The sequence below is a fragment of the Halictus rubicundus genome, chromosome 3, assembly GCF_050948215.1.
Source record: "Halictus rubicundus isolate RS-2024b chromosome 3, iyHalRubi1_principal, whole genome shotgun sequence".
Lineage (NCBI taxonomy): Eukaryota > Metazoa > Arthropoda > Insecta > Hymenoptera > Halictidae > Halictus > Halictus rubicundus.
The window spans coordinates 4,576,499-4,598,596 of record NC_135151.1 but is presented as its reverse complement, the minus strand read 5'-3'; the positions used below and the strand labels follow the sequence as shown (position 1 = coordinate 4,598,596).

At 34.4% G+C, this 22,098-nt stretch overlaps 2 protein-coding genes across 3 annotated transcripts; one reads left to right on the top strand and one right to left on the bottom strand.

Annotated features, from left to right (window-relative positions):
• Window positions 1-128: 128 nt before the first annotated feature.
• On the top strand, window positions 129-14,731 carry Sigmar (Tumor necrosis factor alpha-induced protein 8-like protein sigmar). 2 transcript variants are annotated; one of them, XM_076784969.1, is made up of 5 exons: window positions 131-406; window positions 11,446-11,524; window positions 11,687-11,794; window positions 12,376-12,647; window positions 13,506-14,731. In XM_076784969.1, exons 3-5 carry the CDS (start codon window positions 11,785-11,787, stop codon window positions 13,857-13,859), a joined length of 636 nt encoding a protein of 211 aa, XP_076641084.1. In that variant the 5' UTR covers window positions 131-406; window positions 11,446-11,524; window positions 11,687-11,784; the 3' UTR covers window positions 13,860-14,731. The 2 variants fall into 2 exon arrangements, with proteins under 2 accessions (XP_076641083.1, XP_076641084.1); XM_076784968.1 differs by lacking the exon at window positions 11,687-11,794 and having other exon boundaries at window positions 129-406.
• Window positions 13,987-22,088, bottom strand: Dcaf12 (DDB1 and CUL4 associated factor 12-like protein). Its single transcript, XM_076784958.1, has 7 exons — window positions 21,955-22,088; window positions 21,302-21,833; window positions 20,758-21,213; window positions 20,448-20,678; window positions 20,083-20,367; window positions 19,833-19,998; window positions 13,987-19,759 (listed from the first exon to the last, which is right to left on the bottom strand). Exons 2-7 carry the CDS (start codon window positions 21,382-21,384, stop codon window positions 19,604-19,606), a joined length of 1,377 nt encoding a protein of 458 aa, XP_076641073.1. The 5' UTR covers window positions 21,385-21,833; window positions 21,955-22,088; the 3' UTR covers window positions 13,987-19,603.
• Between the last annotated feature and the right edge of the window lie 10 nt (window positions 22,089-22,098).

Here is a 22,098-nt window from a genome sequence, read left to right as displayed (position 1 = left end):
GGAAACTCTGACAGGCTGACAGTGCGAAGTTGCCTGAGCGCAGCGCAGCTGGCTCGTGCGCCCCACCTCGCGGAACGATGATTCCATGGTAACCAGGGTGGGTTCGCAGCCACAACAGACGTCGTTCGTTCGTTCGAAGAGACACTGTTAGCGCCTCGAAAGCCTGGCTATCGTAGCCGGTGGAATTTTCACCTTTTTTTCGCATGTTTTCGTGAATTGTGTTAGTTAGGTTCTGTTCGTGAATACGTTCCGTTCGAGCCTTGTTCCTCCGGTGAAATTGGCTATGCATGCACAGTGAAACGTAAACAAAACAATAGCACCAGTATTCTATCTCCTGGCCGTCGGAAAAGAGAAACTTCATTGTTAAGTGTTGGGCTCGCATCCGCGACCCAGAACATCAGCAGAGGTTAGTGCGCGCCCAAAATTTAAATCATTTCAATCTAAACGAAACCACGTTTGCCGAACACGACATTTTGGAGATCACGCACTAGTCGAGATAAACGAACTCATTGCCGTGTAAATAGCGAAAGGTACATTTGACAGAAAATATATTTTGACCGATATTTATTTTTACTAAAATTCGACGCAACTAAACATTCCCCAGAAACTTTAACTGAAGATCCCCTATAGATATTTCGAATTTGTATGTCGTTGGGTCGTTAAGTTCGACGACACAAATGACATCGCGCCAAAATCATTTACGTTCGCAGCAGTAGGTAGATTTCCGTTGTATGAATGATACCGAACAAAACACGTTGTCACTCGGAAAGAGTTCCAATACGTCAGAGGAAAAGTTAATTGAAACTTCGCGACGACCGCGTTATAATATCATTCATACGCGACTCTGATTCTCACAGACAGGAAAGTGTATAACATGGGGAAACTCGAGTTTCGCAAAACCGAGTCTGCTTAATTGCGTCACTTAGTCACGACCGAGCGGATGCCTGTATAACTTAATTTACTGCATGTGCCTCTGCCACGGCCGAAACTAATGGATCGCCGATGTATAGAGTCTAACAGAATGTTGCTATAGCTGTATGTATTGTGTATATTTAGAAATAACGGCCAAAGCCTTATCCAAGGGATCGTGAATTAATCGATTATCGGTATAGTGTAACAATTTCCACGGTATATGATTTCCATCCACGCGGTCGGCCGCGCATCCGAAGAAAAGAAGGGGAACACGACGCCACGGAAAACCAGTGTCGCCAGATGAGGGGAAAAACTTACCCTCTCTATGCCAATACCGGGTTAGTCACTTGACATTGTGACACAGGTACGACAGAGATGGAACGCGTCACGTTCAAAGCGTGAGGAATAGCGCGGTAGAAGGGAGAATTAGAGTGGGGGAACAAGTCTTGATCTGGCGACTCCTGGGGTAAACAGCTTTTTCGTTCGAATGTTTATCGAGATTTTGCTGGTTTCCGCGAATCGTGGCTCGCAAACTATTCCATTCGAGTTGTGCAATGAATGACGCTGTTGTGCAGCGCGCACTCCACGCCTGTTGCTAATTACCAGTAGAAGCGCCGCTGTTCGCTTTTTCGCAAGCCTCCTTTCATTCCTATCTCCTCGAGAGTTCGTTATATCGTCCACAGCACTCAACGGACTGATTCGAGTTATAATAATCAGTTTAATTCCTTAAATTTGCATTCAATCATAATTTAATGAATAGATTGGTTCGGAAACGAAGTCCCCGAACGAGATTACTGAACAATTCAAATTTAGTTAAACGCAAGACATTGTCTGCAACAATTCGACATTAGAAACGTTAAAAAGTTAGTAATTTTGGATTCGACGAACGTATCTCTGATACTGTAAATTTGCATAGAGTTCCGTGACCAGTGATAACCGTACAATGATCGACACATCCAGATCGACGATAAGAGACGATCATAAATATTTGTTTGTAGGAACGCGCGATAACGGTTCAACGTTAGAAACGTTTTCGAAAATGGAGGAGCAGGTCAACGATGAAAACGGTCCTCCCAAAAGTCGCATTTAATAAACCACCGTGTGACCCTTGTATTTGGACGAAGTATAATCAGTCTCGTAACTGCGTCCGTGTGACCACGTGCGCATCGCACACGGCTAAGGTGTAGTACGTGCCCGTGTATACGAAAGCTCAACACGTTGGTTGAGGGGCAGGTGGTGGGTATATTCTCAAACAAGATGCTCAGTTTAACAAGGAGGTTCGTGGCGGTTGCACAGCTGTCGGGGTGACAGCTGCATCTTTCTCGAAATAGAAATAAAAAAAAACGGAGGGGCGACGAGGGGAGGGAGACTCGCTCTTAAATGTATCAGATGATTTCAAAAGTTCCTGTCCGATTTGAAAATAAAATATAAGTACTACAAATATTTCTTCAACCCTCGTAAACCCTCCACTTTTTCTTCACTCTTGCTTTACTCTTTACGGTTAAAGAAATATATCGCGCGACACAAACAAATAGGAATAAATTGTTTTACAGTATGTGAAAATAGTAAATTGGCAAATTTTCATCCTGACGGACGTATGAGGGTTAAAATGTGACGTTATGAATGAAACATAATTTATTGATATTCGCACGTTGACCGCCGCGATAAAATTCTATACTTCATTTTCCGACTCCGCATAACTTACCCTCTTGCGGGTCAAAGTACTTAGGGTTTCCTATCCCAAAGCCATCACAGTAAATCATATATTTCCGTTCCCTTTTAATATTTTAATACTCAATCTGCCAAGCATTGAACGTGTCTTGTCTCTGTTGCTTTGCAAAAATGAGAGAATTTATTTCGATTTCGCACGGCTTTTGTTGTAATGCACCTTTTAATGATACAACTTGATCGTTTCCCGTGACAGCGTCTCTTTCATTTCAATAATTACAAAATTGGAAACTGGTCATCAAAGTTCGTGTAGGTACAGTCTAGTCGGTTCAAAATTAATATTTCAGAGAAGTATAAAAATAACATGTTATTTTTGTAATAGGAATAACAAGTAAAAAAACATTTGTTGACAAAGAGTTGGAGGAAAGAGTAGATAAAAATCGTCATAACAATTCCTCCTTCCGTTCCGAGAAGAATAGATCAATATCAGTATCTACTCGACTGTATGTTTCGCATTCGTTCGAGAAACTTGAAACGGATTTCTTCGAAATTTCGTTTTTTAATATTTGCGCAGTGTCGCATACTTTTCTCAGAAATTATTGACTCGATCGGCTTCATGTTTTAAATGTGCCTACCCGTGGCTATTGTTCGACCTACGAATATTTCAATATAACAAAAATTGAATTGCGATAAATAGGATAAGGGATCAATTACTGTGAGGATACGAATTACTGTGCCTATATTAATTATACTTATTCCTAAAGCATAATGAATATTAAAAAAGAGGTACATAACATTAAATGATTTTAATGAAAAAAGTGCATATTTATTGTCCGTTCAAAATAAATATAATTAATATAGGCACAGTAATTGGGTCCCTTACCCTAGGAGTCAAGTAGAAACTTATTTCCTCCTTTAATAATTTTACTAAGTTGAAACAAATGCATTAATATTTTTAAATTCTTTTAGTCTGTCTATTATTTTAAATTGTTACTCGTGCATACAATTTTCCAAGACAAACTGTTTGATATGTTTGCATATATGTATGCGAAATAATTTCGATCGAGTTGATTTAGTAACGAATAATAACACCCCTTTTAAACTTTGTATACGCCGGTTGCGTTTTATTATAAAAAAAAAAGAGAATGAAAATCGAATATAAATATTGATATGACTATATGCACGCGGGCAGAGAATATAAAATATCCAATGAAAGCTGTATGCTTTATCCATGGCAACAAGACTAAAAAATACGTAGCGCATAGAGAGCGTATTGATTTATCGAAAATAATTGTTTGTTCGTGGCAGCTACCGTTTCGCGTTCAATCGCTCGAGAATAATACGTTTTTTAGTTCGTTTGTTCAACTTTATTTACGTAACGTTGAAATTTCCTTATTTCGACTCGGTGAATTTCTAACAATGATATTGCATTCCATATGCGTGCACGCTCCTTTGAATTTAGTTTCGTGTGTGTTGAATAGTGCAAGTGCAACTACATCCGTTAAATGAATAGGAAACGAAAGAGAAGCGAAGCTATATTCCCGGTGTCGAGATATTTTTCCACTTTCCCAGCTGCAGGAGTGAACTATTTCCTGACGATGAGAGTCGTCTGGGAACGGGTTTATCTGACGTTTCTGCCAAAATAACGTAACGTCGTTAAAATGATATCACCGATGAGGTCAAGAATCGCGAAATGCAATTCACTTCATTCCAGCCGCTACCAATATCGCGCACACGTACACGGGACGGCAATTCCGGAAATATTCGGCGCATCGTTACCAGCTAGACCCAAATAAAATTCCTCTGCCATGTCATTTTTGTAATAATTAAACCGCTCGGAGCCCGTTTTCGTAATTCAACAACACATTAATACGTCGTACCGTTTGAATCATTTGCAAGCTTTAAATTTTGAACGATAAAATGAAAACAGCTTTTAGCAAAATTATACGTAAAAGGCCTCGGTGTGTTTTACGTTTGAAATCTTATCTTCGTGACATAACAGCCTGAGAATTGTTCAAGTTTCACTGAATACATATACATATCGAGTGCTACGTGACTCACGAGCGATTTCGCTCTCCAAGATAAAGGAAATAACTATCGTCGACTTTTTTAAAAATTATTTTTGACTAAACGCGAACGTATAGAAGAAAAAAGTTCAATTTATTTCGCACGAAAAAGAATGGAAACTTTTGACCTGCTTTTTAAGCTTTGCCGGATGCCGTAAATTTCACACGGCTCTCTTTCACACTACGTTTGCAGTGTTCCATGCAGCGAATTCACCGAGGGCAATTCGAATGCAATTTATTGTAACCTTGATAAAATTGTGCAAAAAGAGGTTTAGATAAATGTTAATTCGTATTATCGTATTTTATCAAATACTCTAATTTCTTAATAGTCGTTTTTATGCGTTTGCTATACTGTAGACACTGCGGTGGCTCTTATTTACTCTTAAAGAAAATATTTAAAAAAAATTTTTGGACGGAACTCCCCAGGATTGTTTCAATTAATTTAAAAAAAAATTGTGCAAAATTTGAACACCCTCGGATAACGGAACAACGTGACCCTTGGCCCTTAAACGTTAAACTAATTAATTAAATGCTCGTAAAATCGTTTTTCTAGAATATCTTCTACATTATTGACCGTGTTAAAAATATGTTAGAGAAAACCTGTAGATCTGGAGAGACTGCGACTTTACGAGCATTTAATTAATTATTTTAATGTTTGAGTGCTCAAACTTTGTGCCATAACAAAAATTCAAAAGTCAAGAGCATGCAAATTCATAAGAGCCACCCTAGTAGTCACTCGTTCAAGCTTTTGGCAGTCTTCCATCTTTTCTTTTGCCATTATAGGAAGAGATTGTAGGCTTACCAATGATAAACGATCCGGTAGACTTATCGAGATCGTTCACAGTCAAATTTTCAGTTTAGTTAAAAATAATTCGCGTTACATCGCGCAAGATATGAAATGTTAGTTATGTAAAAATGTCGGCATTGCGAACGATACGCGTTTGTATCTCACGAAAAATTTCGACGGGATTTGAAAGTGTCTAGAAAAATGGATGAATTTTGCAACCGGGGAGCGTATGGAGGTTAAATGAAAGAAAGCGGAGCATTTTAGAAAACATTCCAACGACAGAAATAACAGGAGAAAGAGGAAAGAGGGTGGTGTTTTCATTATTGGCGAATGAATCCGTGAAACGCTTCTGGATTAAGAGGAAGTTCCAGTCTAGGGTCAGGGACCCAATTACTGTGCCTATATTAATTATATTTATTTTCAAAGCATAATGAATATTAAAAAAGAAATATTACATTTTTTTTCATTAAAATCAGTTAATGTTATATACTTCTTTTTTAATACATTGTTTTCTCGATATACAGTCTTTACTCGATATATGTCGCAAGTATCTAGCCGATAAAAGTCCCAGAGTTATCCCCACATCGGAATTATATCATATTTGGTATCATTTTCATTAGAAACATGCCACGAATATGTTTGGTGAAAGTCCCATAAAAAAATAACGAAAAATAAAGAAGTGTTGTTATTGGATTAGTAGTGGTCTCACACCGATATACCCGACCCGTATTATGTTTACACTCCTCGGCATCCGAGGCAACTCGAGCTTCGCTGACCTTTTCTACGTTCGACAGTGTATCAAAGTCCTAGCCGATGTATGTCCCTGGCCAGACCCGTGTATTCGACATATATCGAGTAAGTACTGTATTAATAAACGCCGAGAAGTACAGATTCCTATTTTGTTTATTTCGTTGTAAAAAGAATTTGGAATACCGATGTCTCCTAGACCGGAAAGAACAAAGATCAAACAATTTGATCTTCTTGCTTTCTTATAATACAATATAATTGCAATGAAATTCTTCGACATAGAAAACCTCCTCTGAATAAATATAAAATGTTGCATGGACGATGAGGCTAGAAGCGAGGCAACAACACTTAATACGGGTATCGAACCACGGAGCAACTGTTTAATTGGCGCGTGTAACGAGTCGATCGATTGTATGTAGTTGGGGAAACGGCTAAGGAAAGAGAGCGAAAGTTCTACGATCGATTGCTTGTTTTCTCGTGAAATTCTCCGGTGGTGCCCCTATACGGTGATATCATCAATGGAAACCTGTTTTCAAATGGAACTTCGTTTGATTCTCGTCAGAAATGACGTATTAGCAATGCTGATCTCGTGCTTGCGTAAGCGCAGCGTATATGAATTAGTTGTATGTGGGTGACCTCTAATTACAACAGTATCGATTGATAAAGTGACCAGCACGTAATCATTCGATTGTGAGTCACATTCGGCGTATCAATACTCGTCCGAGAAATGAAATGCGTCGGACATTGTAAACACTACAGTGCAAGATATGTGTGCGAAGATAAATGAAATCACTCGGTTCCGTCACGTCACGGCTGACATTATTTCCATTTCGACGAGTTTAAACATTATTCAACGTTCCCAATGTATTCGCGGGTTTAATGAAAACAAAAGAAAAAATTAAAAATACAACTGGTGCTGTAGGTACGCGTTGAGAGGTAGATATTGATTACATTCAAATAAAAATACAGAATCCTTCGAATGAAAATGTGTTTTATCGTATAACGCAGTTGTCAATAACTGAAATGAAAAAGTAAAACAGAAAAAACTTGGCATTGATGAATGAAGATTTCATAAATTATTTTGCCAATTTTATTTGTGAACTGTTCCGTTACCCTATTGAATTATTGTGCGAATTATTAATTACAGTTTGGATTGAAATAAATTCTGGACGATAATTCGAGCAAGCAAAATAACTATAAGTGAAAACAATAATTTTTGCATATTCCATTCAGAAAAATTATTTGATAGCAAAAAAGCATTACACAGAATGCCACATCACCTGTACTGAAGCCTGAAGAGTAATAAACGGTAATGAATAAATAAATGAAAAATGAAATTTTACTGTTCCTGATTTCCAAATTTAATTTCTTCACTTACGAAATTCAGAATAAAATAAATGTCTTACATTTTCATAGTTTCTTTTCATCTTACGCATAAGAAGTAAACAGTTCAAAAGGTGTCATAGTTGAAATTTAAACCAACTGTTCGGTGCACCAGGAGTATAATTGCTAATTAGAGTAAATCGCGTTTTTATGGAGAACTGGCAACATTGTGGAAATGCGACGACACCAGCCGAGATGTAAACGCCTACCCTACATTCAGTGATAGTTTTAACTCGATAATGTTAATAGGTGCTATTTTGCGTCTGCATGGGCGACGCACAACGAAAATGGGGCGACGAAATATTCAGCAATTGTGCAATCAAATTCTTGTTAAGCTTCAGAACAACGCAACAGAATTGTTCGATAAACGTAGGTAGACTATCTAACCAGGGCATAGAGTTCTAGGTTCTAAGTGATGCAAAGTGTTTCAATAACTTGGAGATTAGGAAAGGAAAATCTAATTTTATAGAGCCGTGCATTGGAAAAATTTACGAAAATCAGGCCTCTGGCACGTCGACTGTCAATGTACCACAAAATCAAGAGTTTAGTTAATGAAATCAAAATTAAAAAGTAAAATAGAACATAGTAGTCACACCTTTAATCTTTTCAGATCCTACAAACCTTAATGAAAATCGATTTATATAAATATGTTACGACAAACTTTTAAAGATGAATGGAGAATTGCGTCACCCATACACAACCGATGTGAGTCAACAGATCTTTATCAACGTTTACCGTTGAGAATGATTGGTAATCAATAGGATCTTCGTGCAAAATAAAAATTGTTCGCATTCATTTCAAGATACAGAAGCTACGTGGACATTCATAACTTTTTTGAATAATTATAACAAGCTGAAAATAATACATCAGTATTTTCAAATTCTGTAAATGTTTTTATCGTTTTGTATTTGATCTACTAATTTTTGTCGCGAACGCGTAGCATTTTGTCTGCTAAAAGGATATTCCTGTGCTTATACGATTCTATTGTCCCTGCGATTTTTATTCCACGAATGCTATCTCAGAGTTGTGAACGACCTCCAAAAGGTCATCATAGGTAACCGGGAAGGAGACCCAGTTGAAGATTTCTATGTAACACTATTTCTAGGAGCGAGAGCAACGTCTCCGCCATATATGTGTCCCCGAGGGAACTATTTTACAGAGATAACGTTGGTTTGCAGGTCAGTCGTTCATAAATATTTTTAGAGACCCAGCCCTATTACCTTTGGTCACATCTCGGGTACCACGTGTAGGTATCATCTCTAACAACGGACATTGTCCACGTGTAACACCCCGATTTTAATGAAATTTATGCAGGATACAGGTTTATTGAAAAACATTTGACACTCAATTTTTTTTATCAATAATCCATATCTACAGGATGAAAATAGCCCTCAAAGTCGGTGGTGAAAACCCTATTTTTTCAAATATCTCGAGAACTAGAGGACCTAGGACAACGATTTTCTATTAAATTTGTGTGTTTTCGATCAAGGAATATACTTATATAAAAAGATTTCAGAAAAAAGATGAATTTTTTAAGTACTGTTTAAGCAAATAATTTTTTCTGAAATCTTTTTATATATCCATATTCCCTAGACCCTCAAGTTTCCGAGATATTTGCAAAATAGGGTTTTCAGCAGCAATTTTGAGGGCTATCACCCCCTAGATAAGGATCATTAAAAATAAAAAAATTACGTGTCAAATATTTTTCCACAAACTATGTCTTGCAGAAGTTTCATTCAAATCGGCGTGTTAGACTTGGCTAATGTTCCTTGTCAGTTCACAAAAATTTAATGTTCCAGACTTGGAATATATGAAATTCGAAAATGACTATTCAGTGGAATTGTTTTGGTGGTTATACCGTAAAAATTGGCAGTATCTCTGCAGTAAAAGTTGTGCCGTGTATTGTTGTTGTTCATAACGGACGATTTAACGGCTTGAAGTGGTTTTGAATTTCAATCGGTGCATGGTATCGACTCGAATTGGAATACATTACGGTGCGACGTTTCGATAACTCGAGCACGTTCAAGCACATTGGATATAGCTCGAGTGGCAATGAGATCGGTCGGATCCTCGAAAGCCTTGAAGTTTCGCATTTTGGGTCAAATGGCCGGAAATTTTGAAACGTTCGAACATGGCCGATCGCGCGCACGCTTGAGATACTCGTGTCGGCCGCGTCGACGCCACTTATTGTTATAATGAACTGCCATGGTGTCTCCGTTTGTCGAACCGATCCGAATGAGAATCTCTGGCTTGCCTTGACGCTCCTTACAAATCGATCCATCTGCCATTGCCGTTATGCTTCTTCGGTACATATACGATTACACTCGGTGACAACAAATGTACACAACTCACATTTACGTCCCTTTTCAAATGCGCCGGGCCTGACCTCGACCACTGACATAAATTACACGTCCGAGGGAGCATACACGCTCCAACCTATTTAATCCTTTGTCCGTTGCGGACTTGTGATATTAATTTTTTCTGTTTCGCGGTGTTCGTTTATCTGATCCTCTAATGACCAAGTAGAGCTTAACGGTGAAACGTTATGCGAGGAATGTTTTCGCTGAGAAGAGTAGAATGCTCCTGGCCGAGAGGATTTTTATAGTTTACGTCGACAGCTAATTTCTAATCCCGCATATTTGTACTTTTATTAGGGCAAGGGACCCGATTACTGTGGGGGCTACCAATTACTGTGCCTATATTAATTACACTTATTTTTAAAGCATAATAATATATTTAGACGCTGAGGGTCTATAAACGCCAGACACAAAAACAGGGTAAACAAATCCTGTCGGCAGAATTTGGTTTATAGACCTTCAGCGTCTTACCTGTATAATCTGACCCTAGAGGGGAATTATTATTTACGTTTCAGTCATTAATAATTTAAAATATGCAAGAAATATCGAACAGAATATTTCTATTTAATAGTTCTAATATCAAAGAATATTTTTATCAATTTGTACAATATGAATTGAATTTTTATCAATTTGTACAATAATTGGTTCAATAACTTTCCTAATTTTTGTTTTAAATCGTAACTGTGTTCCTGCAATTGTGCATATTTAAATATTTACGAATTATCCTAACAAAATATTAATAATATAATAATATTATGATCTTAAACATTAGCTACGATAAAGAATAACTTGTCCATGATACATCATGTGTAGTACCCGAATTCTATAAATATTTTTAATATATTTTGAAGGCAATAAATTATAGCCTTATTGAAAAACCAATATTGGTTGCAAACATTATTGCATTTTATTATTTATGACTATAATACAAGACATAAAAATAAGTTTGAAGATTATAAATAATTCTCAGCTGTTCAATTTAGAGCATCGCGAGAAGTCTCCTTATAAAAGTGTTTATGATAATTATGCGAAGCTCGAGGCACATGTTTCAGCTTAATATACAAATACACAAATATTCCGTGTAGAGTTATTCCAGAATGTACAGAGCGTTTCGGTGCAGTAGTCGAGAATTAATTTCAAACAAAACGATTGAACCTAGTAAGCTGAAGGTTTTTATATATACATATTTTAATTAATAACACAAATGTTCCTAAGCCATTTTATCAAAAATTTGATAAAACAGGAGGTATAATAAGATTTGTCCGATCGGATGAATTGATTTTAGTTCTAGTCACTTGAAAAAAAAAAAAAAAAACAGAAATTATACTGAATAAAATTTGCGCTATTAATCCAAACATGTACATATAAGTATGTATATATTAATTCTCTGAAAAAGAATGCATTGCAAACGTCTGAATTAGAATACCCTCTTCAACTTATAACACAAAGTTGCAGGCTAAAATGCGCGTTAATAAAAAAAAACTGATTTATTTTTAAAATGCGTACCTATTCAATATTTTTTCAGGTGGCGTGGGGTACGGCAGTAATGGAATTGCAGAGCTGGCTGCTCTATCACCTTGTGGCTGTAACCGACTGCAACCAAGGTATAAAGATATTTCTCGAATTATGTATATCTGTGTTTCTATACGTTCTCATGGACAGGAGTACACCAAACATTATTCTAGATTGCTCACCTGATTTCAGGCACACCGTTTCATATTTTACGAAATCATTAATTCGTCATTTTATGTCCTTGGTTATTTTAGTTACTTTTGCCTGAGTTTCAACCGTGCTCACAGAACGCTACCGCTTCTTTATTTCATTTACAATTCCGTTATCGCCTAGAGGAAACAGCGGTTCACCGATGTTTGATGGTAAGTCTGAAGATCCCTTTCATTTCGTCAGTAAGATAATATTCGCGTGAATCACCAGAAATTACGCATTAGTCAAACAGTGACTTAAGAATTTACGATGTTTTGTTACTGCGGACATGCATTCGTAAGGATAACATTCAATGCGTCGTTTTCACACAATTTTATTTAAATATATTTTAATAAATGCAACACATTGTAAGTTAACTTTGAGGATTATGTTTCTGCTTGAAAAGACTGTATAATGGGTTTCTTGTGGCAGTAAATGTACAAAAAATTGTTTAAAATGTATGTGTATATGTACGTACATAGTCGTTTTAAACAATTTTTTTTATTTTATTGTACGGGAGTCTACTCTAATTTTTCTATCAGTACTAAACAGTAAAATTGAGTAAACGCTATTTCTATTAAATACTTCGTCCATTATTTAGAACCGAATATTTACTTCGAAAATCACTTTTACTTGTTTTTATGCATACAGACCACTGTCTTTCACAGTCGCTTTCTCCGTTTGCGCCCAACAGAGACACGATTGTTATCTCATCAAACATCCGCGTACAGTGTACCTAATTTTTCTTTTTTAGTGATGCAGTCGGCGACAACACTGAACGGCGGATCTTATCCCGCCAGTGGCACCGGAAGCCGTGCCCGTGATTTAGGTCTGCGAGCTCAAAAAAAACTTCTGGGCCGAGTCGTATCCACAGGAGCAGGAAGGTCGCTTCTGATAGATGACGCAACCACGTCGCTATTAGACAATTTGTACAAGCTCATGGAGAGAGCTGCAAAGACTAATTCTACCTTGGACAAAAAACAACCGGAGAAAGTTCTAAAAAACATTGTCAAATTGTCCATTAAGGTACACTTGTATGTTTCGGACAACCTTTTGAAATGTTAGAATTTCATGAAACTGTGGAACCCGAACCCCTTGCTTTAATCGTGTCAAACGGGAGCACTATTTTTAGCTTCACCCTCTTCCTCAACCGTGTCAGACCCGCATTTCTAAGTTTTCTCTCATCGAAATAGGATGATTTCAAAAATAACACATTCAACTCTGATCAATTAGTTGATTTAAATCTGAAGACAAATTAGGGGAGGAAGAACTGTAATGGGAGGTCTGACAGTCAAGTTAGGTATTAGAGTGCATGAAACAGCACTGGGTCAGACTGCGGATACTTGTACATTTATAACAAACACGAACTTCCAAAGTGCAAGGAAACGTGCAGAAATTACTCACATGTTTATTATTTTATCGTTGCGGATAAGATATATTTTAGTTAACGAAAGAAATATTTCCTTTGGTCTTTACAAAATTAAGTACGAAAGTAGAAATTCACTGTATCACTAAAATATAAAATTCAATAATTATGATCCCAATTTCTGTTATATTACTAGTAGGTAGATCCAGAAATTAAAAAAAAAACATAAGTAACTGCTAAAATAAATCGGAATTAACAACGTTTTCAAAGTAATAGTTATGTCATTTAAAAAAAATATATAACTATAATATAATCTGCTCGAACAAAATCACTAAAAACAAAATTAAATGGAATTTTTTTCATATTTCCTATCATCTATCCTTTATATCGTTAACGCTGTGAAAGTTGTCTACATAGCTTTTGCTAAACAGTGTACGTAGAACAATGTTGTAGCAAGCCATGATTTAATCTGTATTTATTTTATTATCCTGTTCACGATAGATTTGATTTTTTTGCAGGTGGCATTGCTGCAGCGTAATCAACAATTGTACACCACCGACGACGCGAAGCTTGTCGAGATAAGAAATGCATTGAGAGCCGTGGCGATGTCTGTGGTTTCCTTTTACGAGCTAGAATTCAGTTTCGATAGAGCTTATTTAATAAAGTCGCTGGAGCGTTGTAGAGCCGCGATACAGTCCCTCATAAAGCCGCATCTCACGGACAAATCTCAAGACCGGTGTGACCAGATGTTCGACTTTTTAACACATTCCGACTTTTTGGATTCTGTGTTCAGACAGGACTCTGAACTCAGACCTATCTTAGGAATGCTAGTTAGTGATATCAATAAGGCCTTAGATGCTGGGCATCTTTGATTTTCTTCGGCGAACGTAACCATACCTTCATGATCACGCTAGAAAAAGAATGGATGGAAACTTCCAGACTTGCCGGTGTATTATTATCATTGCAGAACTGTCGAGAGTATTCTTTTTTCGAATACGATAAGGAATGAAATCGTTGAACAGTTACTTATGATTGCCTGTAAAAAAGAAAAAGAAAACTAATAATATGTTGTTGACACCGGGGATATGGTTCGGACATATAAACATTCCCCGCGGGAACGGCTCGATAGTAGTGCTCACTGATTTATGCAATAATTGTGAAATACTCTATTTATTTTCAGAATGTATATTGTACGATTAATGTATATTTATTTTACGGTACTTGCGTGTTAGGATACGAACTGTCAATCTATACCAAAAAGAAAAATGAGCTTATTTACGCCCGACAACGGGCCTCATAGTGATGACGGTAGAAACGCCTCACTAATAGTCCCCACAGAATGATCGCGTGAAAGAGGCAATTTATCGCTGCGATTCACGCTAATAGAAATACACGCTCTGGAAGAAAAAAAAATATTCATGTTAAAGGCATTGATCTTCTACTCGTCAAGAGCTATACTTTAACATATCGTCAAGTGCATTATAGGGCAAGATGGCTCTCGTTTTTACCTATATTGCGCCTTGCTACGTTTCCAACACACAACATATCTAATGTAATCACGGCTAAGCATCAATAATCGAATTGAAAACATTTGCATCACATGTATTACAAGTATATCGCGGTTTACGCGTGTTTTGTACACATTATACACACTTTACATATTATTTGTGATGTTTCTCAATGAAATAAAAAGAAATGTTGTACGAATATACCATTAATAAATTATTGATAAGAAGGATTATAACTTTTGTCTTACTTCGACCGTTATCTTCTCTTTTAAACTATGAAAAAAAAAGTAATTAATGGATCAACATCGTCGATCAAATAAGATTATTTGTTTGAAGATAAGAGTTGTATCTGAAAAAGATATTGATCTGATAAGAAAATGATTAAAGTGCAACATATAGAAGAAAAATTAACTGATCGTCCATCAACCTCTGCCAATTAACAAAAACAGGCGTATGATTGGAATATAGAATAGAACCATAGAATATACAATAGAATATAGGATATATTTACAATTATATTTATTATGGGTGTAGACGTGTCATCCTATCAAATTTTATTAAAATCGGAGAAGACTATATTTAAATCATCCTGTGACAGTATATTAATGGGAAACGGAGCTGACTGCTTCAAATTACAATTAACATTTTCATTGATAGTCTGCATGGTGATGGTTTCCTAGATGATTCTTCTTGATGTGCCTGAGATATCATTGAAGTGACGAAAGATGATCATCCTTTGAAATGACGATTGTTCCCTTGTTGATGTTGTGCGAGTCTCTGGTCATATTCTGTGTGCTGTGTGTATGAGAAATCCTCCCTCTTGGTGAACTCATTAAAGAATTAATAATTAAAACGTGACCAGTACTTAAAGCTATTGGCTCATTAGGATCCGAAGAAAGAGGAGATAGGTCGTAAATTAAAAATAACGACGATCTTGAACTGTTCAATTGCAAATATTTCATTATCAAGATTTCATTCGATGAGATTTCTGGAAAACTTTATCCCAGTTTTTCGTGAGTCACCAAAATGTCTAGGTAAGGTTGGCACGAAATTATTTTTTAATGATTCGTTTAAAAATCTGCACAACTACTCTCGACGCATACATGGCACAAGCATGCATGCAATTTCATTTGGCGTTCAATTGTTGGACATATTTGTTTTAACTTACAATTATTTACAATGCTACTTCGGTGAAACATAATAAGTTAATATCAAATGAATAAGGTTTATAAATATTTTCTATACACATGTTCATTATTTTTTAATAATCAAACTGTATTGTAAACTTTAAAGCTGAAAGAGTAAGAAAACATTTTAAAAAATAATCTTCATATCTCTACCTTTAACATGAAAATGTTTCATTTTTGTAGTAACATTTTACGACCGGTAAAATACGAACACAAATACAAAAACTATTACATAAAGGACTTAACTATACATAAATGATTTAAAAAAATGATTCGACATATGTACATAAAAGACGATATACATTTCACAAAAAAGTGAAACAAATATTGCGAAATATAAAGATAAATATTTGGAAGTTGTCCTAAAATAATTTGCAATAGATTGTCTAATATGAAATGACATTAAATAAAGCGTTTCTCGATACAATAATGCAGCTATTATAACTGTACAAAATTATCATATAACTTATACGTATATTTAAGTATAAAAATTATTTATTCATACTTTTCATATTAGATCAGATAAAGTGTATAATGTTTAGGTTTTCCTGTTTAAATTGTACTAGCATCAAAATTAGAGCGTTTCAACGTGGATATTATATAATACATTGTACCTCAGTGGTAGTTTTACTCAGTATTGTTTACAGTGTTTCATATCAAAATAATGGATGAAATTTAATTGTTATAAGGTATGTATTTTTTAAAAATATCAAAAATGCATAAAATTATTGCAAAACAGAACTATTGATATTTTGTAGCATTTTTCTTCTTGTAGTTATTACGCTAAAAGTACATGCGATAGTTAATGTTGAAATATGTTCAATGTACTCATTCATTATGCACGGTCACATACATATTTATACAGTCTATTCACGAGTTTGTAGATACAACACACATTTTTACTTATTATATAATGAAATGACGTTGTGAGTATATGACAACAATTTATAATCCGTCAATATATAAGTACACAGAGTATATTCTGTTATCATATATTCATTGCAATGTTGACAATCCAGATACGTATTGTTTATATGCCAACAAGTTTTCAATCCATTAAAATGTCCTATCCTAAATATTAAAAATGCACTTGCATTATTACCGCATCAACAAATTTAGCATACTAACACAGCTGTAAACATAATGGCGAACTTTATTTTTTAATTACAGTCGAGACCCCGTACCCGCGGTTCAACAAATTAAAAATTAAAAAATAAACTTAAATTTATTTGTCCCACTGTATTCACGCTGCTTCAGAGATCTTGTCTTTATTTAAAATAATTTAGAATAATAAAGCAATCAGACTTTGATGAAGAGGATCAATTGTAGTTATTCTTTGGTATTGTACATAATGCTGTACATCCAGTAAAGTGTCATAATTCTTTACTTTTATAGAGAAAGAAAGGAAGAGAGAGAGAGAGAGAGAGAGAGAGAGAAAGTATACTAGGAATATACAATAGTATAGTGTATAGTATACTTTATTGTTACCGCATTCAATTTCTGTAATTTGATTTTGCCGTATTTATGTGTGTTACGCAAATATTATAGTATATATAATACTATAATGTTTGTTCTTATCCGCGGTGTATCTTAAAACATATTCCCTGCGGATATGGGGTGACTACTGTACACCAAACACTCAAGTACAATTCATTTTCTCAATCAAATAAATTTTAGTGATTGAACTTGAAAATAATCGCACATAATTCATTTCGTTACTTATACATAGTATAATATCTCACTTGCTAAAGATGAATTTGTTAAAATGAATTTTTTCAATTGCATCCAACAAACACATTTATACAATCACAGGTCCTGCATATCATTATACCCTATTGTAAACGCACACAATTTATAATACATTCAGTAATACTTCAAGATCATAAAATTGTCTAACACATGAGTACTGAATCCAATTAATGTTGAGCTGCCACTATTTAAAATACCTGCATTGTACCTTCTGTGTTCCAAGTAGTGATAGTTACAACTATTATATTCAATACTTATGACAATATTGAATAAAAATCTTTTCGAGTAAATTCATTTTTGAAAGACTATAAATTGTATTACCTTTTAATTTTTGGTTTAACAAAATATTAACAATCGTCGCATAAATTAAAAATAAAACGAACATCAATCAAAATTCCATATACTTGATGCTTTACTTTGTGATACAGAAATTAATGGTAAAAGATACAATAGGTCTTGAACGTCGAAAATAAGATTGTGTAACAAATATTCATTTTATATTGTGATGCGATGGACACCGCAACAAATCTAAAATTGGAATATCTCGCAATTATTCGTATTTCGTTTCATAATTAATTGAAATCGAGATAGTTAATAAAAAGGAATGTTAATCTGTTTCTAAATCTGTTCATTTTATATATTTGCATATTTTAGTGTACGAATGGAACTATCCAACTGACTATATGAGACTCATTACTTTCAGATGCCAACGTGGTATTAGAGAAACTGTTTGTGATAAACGCAATTTCAGTGGTCAAACGTATCTTGATATTGTAAATTGTATTATAGTAGTTCCAATCCTACAGTTAGTATATTCATAACACAATTAAAAATCTCACGACTTGAAGCGCTTTATGTCATACACATCACAATATATATTGTTCTTTTAAGGCCAGTATTAAAATTTCAACGTTATAAATCGTATTTGGTAAAACTTAATGTTCATTGCAGTGTTATTCGTTGATTACTTTTCTAAATTTTCAGACGAATGGAGATATACAATATGGAATACAAGGTGTCTTTAAAAACCACGTTATATGCAGGCAGTATTACTATCACTTCTTAAAAAGTCATTCTTATTATAATCTAAAAGAGATCTTCATTCAATATTTTGTTAAATTTTACCTACAATAACTAGTGCGAGTGCAAAATTTGTATGTTACATAATGATATAAATCATTGTCTTATTCTTACAAACTGGCGATGTAAAATCATGATATCATTTACCCAGTATACATTTTAACTATATGGTTAAAATTTCATTCTCATTCACACTGATACATTGGTATATTAATGATTGTTTAATTAAATGAAACTGTGAAATGAAATTTTCGTTCACGACTAAATATGCGAATGAAATGTTAAAAATATGATAGTTGTGTCTCGTCTTTCACTCTATTCGTCAGGCAATTGAGGTATATACATCGTGAGAATTTATTTTTCTTATTGTTAGTTTTCTTTACTTCCTTATTTATTTGAGAAATAAAAAATGTTCGAATATCGTAATAGATTTAAACGTCTCGTTATTAAATTCATAAGATTTTACATTCTGTGAAGCTGTAATTTTTCTTTTATTGAATCTAAATAGAGTATTTCGCTTCTGATAATACAGTTTCAGAAGTGTTTATGTAAAAGAATAAACAAAAACTGTAGAATACAGCATTTCCATTGGAGATTTTGTTTTCAAGAAAATTTAACTTGTATATTACTTTAAGATAAGGGGAATGACATTTATAAGAAAATTAGGGAAACACTACTTTTTGTCTTGTGATATTTTTCAAGCTTGAATGGCATATTGAGTAAATGTATGTATACATATCTACTTAACATTTAAATTTAATTGTCTTGAAAACAGAGTCAGAAAACGTATGAAAAAATAAATATTTTACATTTACAAATTACTTTTTCAATGGCTTATAGTGAAATTATATTGCATAGTACAAAGAAATTTATACTTTGGCGATACTAACAGTCACGAAACACTCTGTACATAATACAAATAAATAAAAGAAAATTTCATGGAAAAATACAGAACAAGCAAAAGTTCTCGTAGCGATGTGAATAGACATATATACCTCTCCATATATATATATATTTCGGACAATTTAAATGTACAAATTATGATTACTTACGTAAAAATCGATGGTATTCAATATTCAATTAAGATTATTTTTATTGCCACAATCCTGCATAGTTGCCGTAAAGATTCATAGGTAGAGGACCACCAGCCGCAAATAGCCGCGTACCTGAGCCATCATAGCAATGGGTATATATAGCAGGCGTATATCTCACGTTTTGGAATCCGTCAATGTATTCTTCATCCGGAAACTATTACCATCATGTAGGTATTAGTTTTTTGTAAAGATAACTTTATATTTAGATTGAAAAATATGAAACATACTACATATCCTTTAGAAGCTTTGAGTATAACCGTCCTAATAGAATTAATTGAAGACTCGAGGTACTTCTGTGCTCTCACGTCATAAAACATCAACATTCCTAAACCTGTTCCTATTGTTAAAATGGAACCTTGGAAACTGGCTGACCGAATTCCACAACCACTATATCTGTAAAGAAAATATAACTCGCTAATAAAACATAAATATACAGACGTAATTACAGCAAATAAGTTTAAATCGGATGTTACGTACCGCGATGGTACTTTCTTAATAATTTGTAATGTTCTTGGATCTAACAATAAGGTATGAGACCGACATCCTACCGCATATACACCATTATCTTGTACTGCAAGGCAAACATTTTCTTGGGAAACTGGTAATTTTCTAGATATTTTTTGTCTGAATGTTTCAGCAGACCAAATGTGTATAAAACTATTCAAAGTGAGTGCTGCAATTTCCTTATACGTCCTATGGAAAGCAAGTGCTCGAACCCTTTGAGCTGATCTGCATTCTTTAACACAAACTGGTTGAATTAACCTAATTAAAGAACAAAAAACATTGATTAACATAAATTTTTTACATATGTTCTTATCTATACTTTGCATTAGGAGTTGCACCTGTGTGTAGGTACATCTGCTTTGTCAGGAGCTTCTGCAAGATCATTATCAATACGCCATAAAGCCATTTTAGTGTCTCTAGAACCAGAAACTAAAAATTCATCATCTAGCCAACACATATCGAACACCCAGTCTCTATGTGCACCTTCTCCTACGCAGACTGGATCTAATGTTGGTAGCCTGTAGATTGCAATTTCATTACTATTTCTCGCTCCAGTTGATAAAAGTGTTCTACAATGTAAAAAAGAAAATTATGAACTTGAAAAACATACAATCAGTTTAAATGATATACATTTTTATATATATATACCTTGATGGATTAATTTGAACACAATGTATACCACATTGTTGTTCAGGAACTGCAGCTCCTCCTGAATTAACTTGTCTTCCATGTAAGGATGGTATTTGATCTAACTTCTGCGTTGCTACATCATAAACCATCAATTTGTTGCATTTTGTACCAAATACTACTTGTCTATCACTTAACCACTGAGAGCAAAAAACTTTATTCATATTATTTAAACTAACTGAATATTCTTTAAATAATTCATGAGTCAATATATGTCGAAATCCATATTCTTGATTAATTTTCCGCACTTCTCTTGTATCTATTTCCCTAGCACATACATAGTCTACAAAGTTAAAAGATGTCCTTAAAAACTGTTTCCCTTCATTTATAGATTCTGCTTCATCGTCACTTGATTCATAACACACAAAGTCTTCTTGCTTATCTAGCTTTCGATTCCTTTCCATACTTAAGGCTAATCTATAGTAAGAAGTGAAAATAGTAGTTAAAGTGAAATTAAAATGTATAAAACAACAAATGCTTTACAGATGCTTGTATTTCAATTTACCTTGCACGACGTTCATCTAAACGGTCTGCATCTGCACAGGCAGGATATCTGCCATAAACAGTCATTCTCTGTGTCTCAGCCATTTTGTTTAAATTTTATAATTTATAAACTAGAGTTTCTTGCATATAAAATTGTTTTGGTAATTATTAAAATTACCTCTTATGTGTGTGTAATAATTGAGACTATTTTTAACTTATAGTCTTAAAAATATTGTGTTAAATGTGCTTGATTACTACATTCGATTAAATTATTGTTTTAAATGGGGCATACATAGATCTTCTTATCATTATAATAAAAATTATCATTCATTCGTTTAACTTCCAAAGAGAATTAAATAGATCAATCATGTTGTTTATGTCTATGTATATACCGATCATTGCAATGATGGGTAAACTTTTCTCGTGTCATTGAAAAAATCTTGCAAACAATGCTGTCAAAGGAAATCCCAATTTAGGCTGTCGAAATATTTATAAACTCGGTTGGTGTGCAATGAAATAAGAAGAAATTCTTCTTTGTAGCAATTCCCCTTTGACTAGAACAAAATCAAGATATGCATTTTTATAGGATTAAAAAAAAAATGAAAGTAAAGCATTTTCAAATATCATAATTTCACGATATTTGATATTACATATTATTTATAAAATGTAACAAACCTTATTAAAAGGACGGTAATTGCCAATTCTATCCAGCTACCTAAGCAAAGTTACCGTCGGCAGTAATTCTTTGCCTAGTAGATGCAGAACTTCATAATTACGTAACTTGTATGCACTTACAATATGAATAATATCAATATCAAG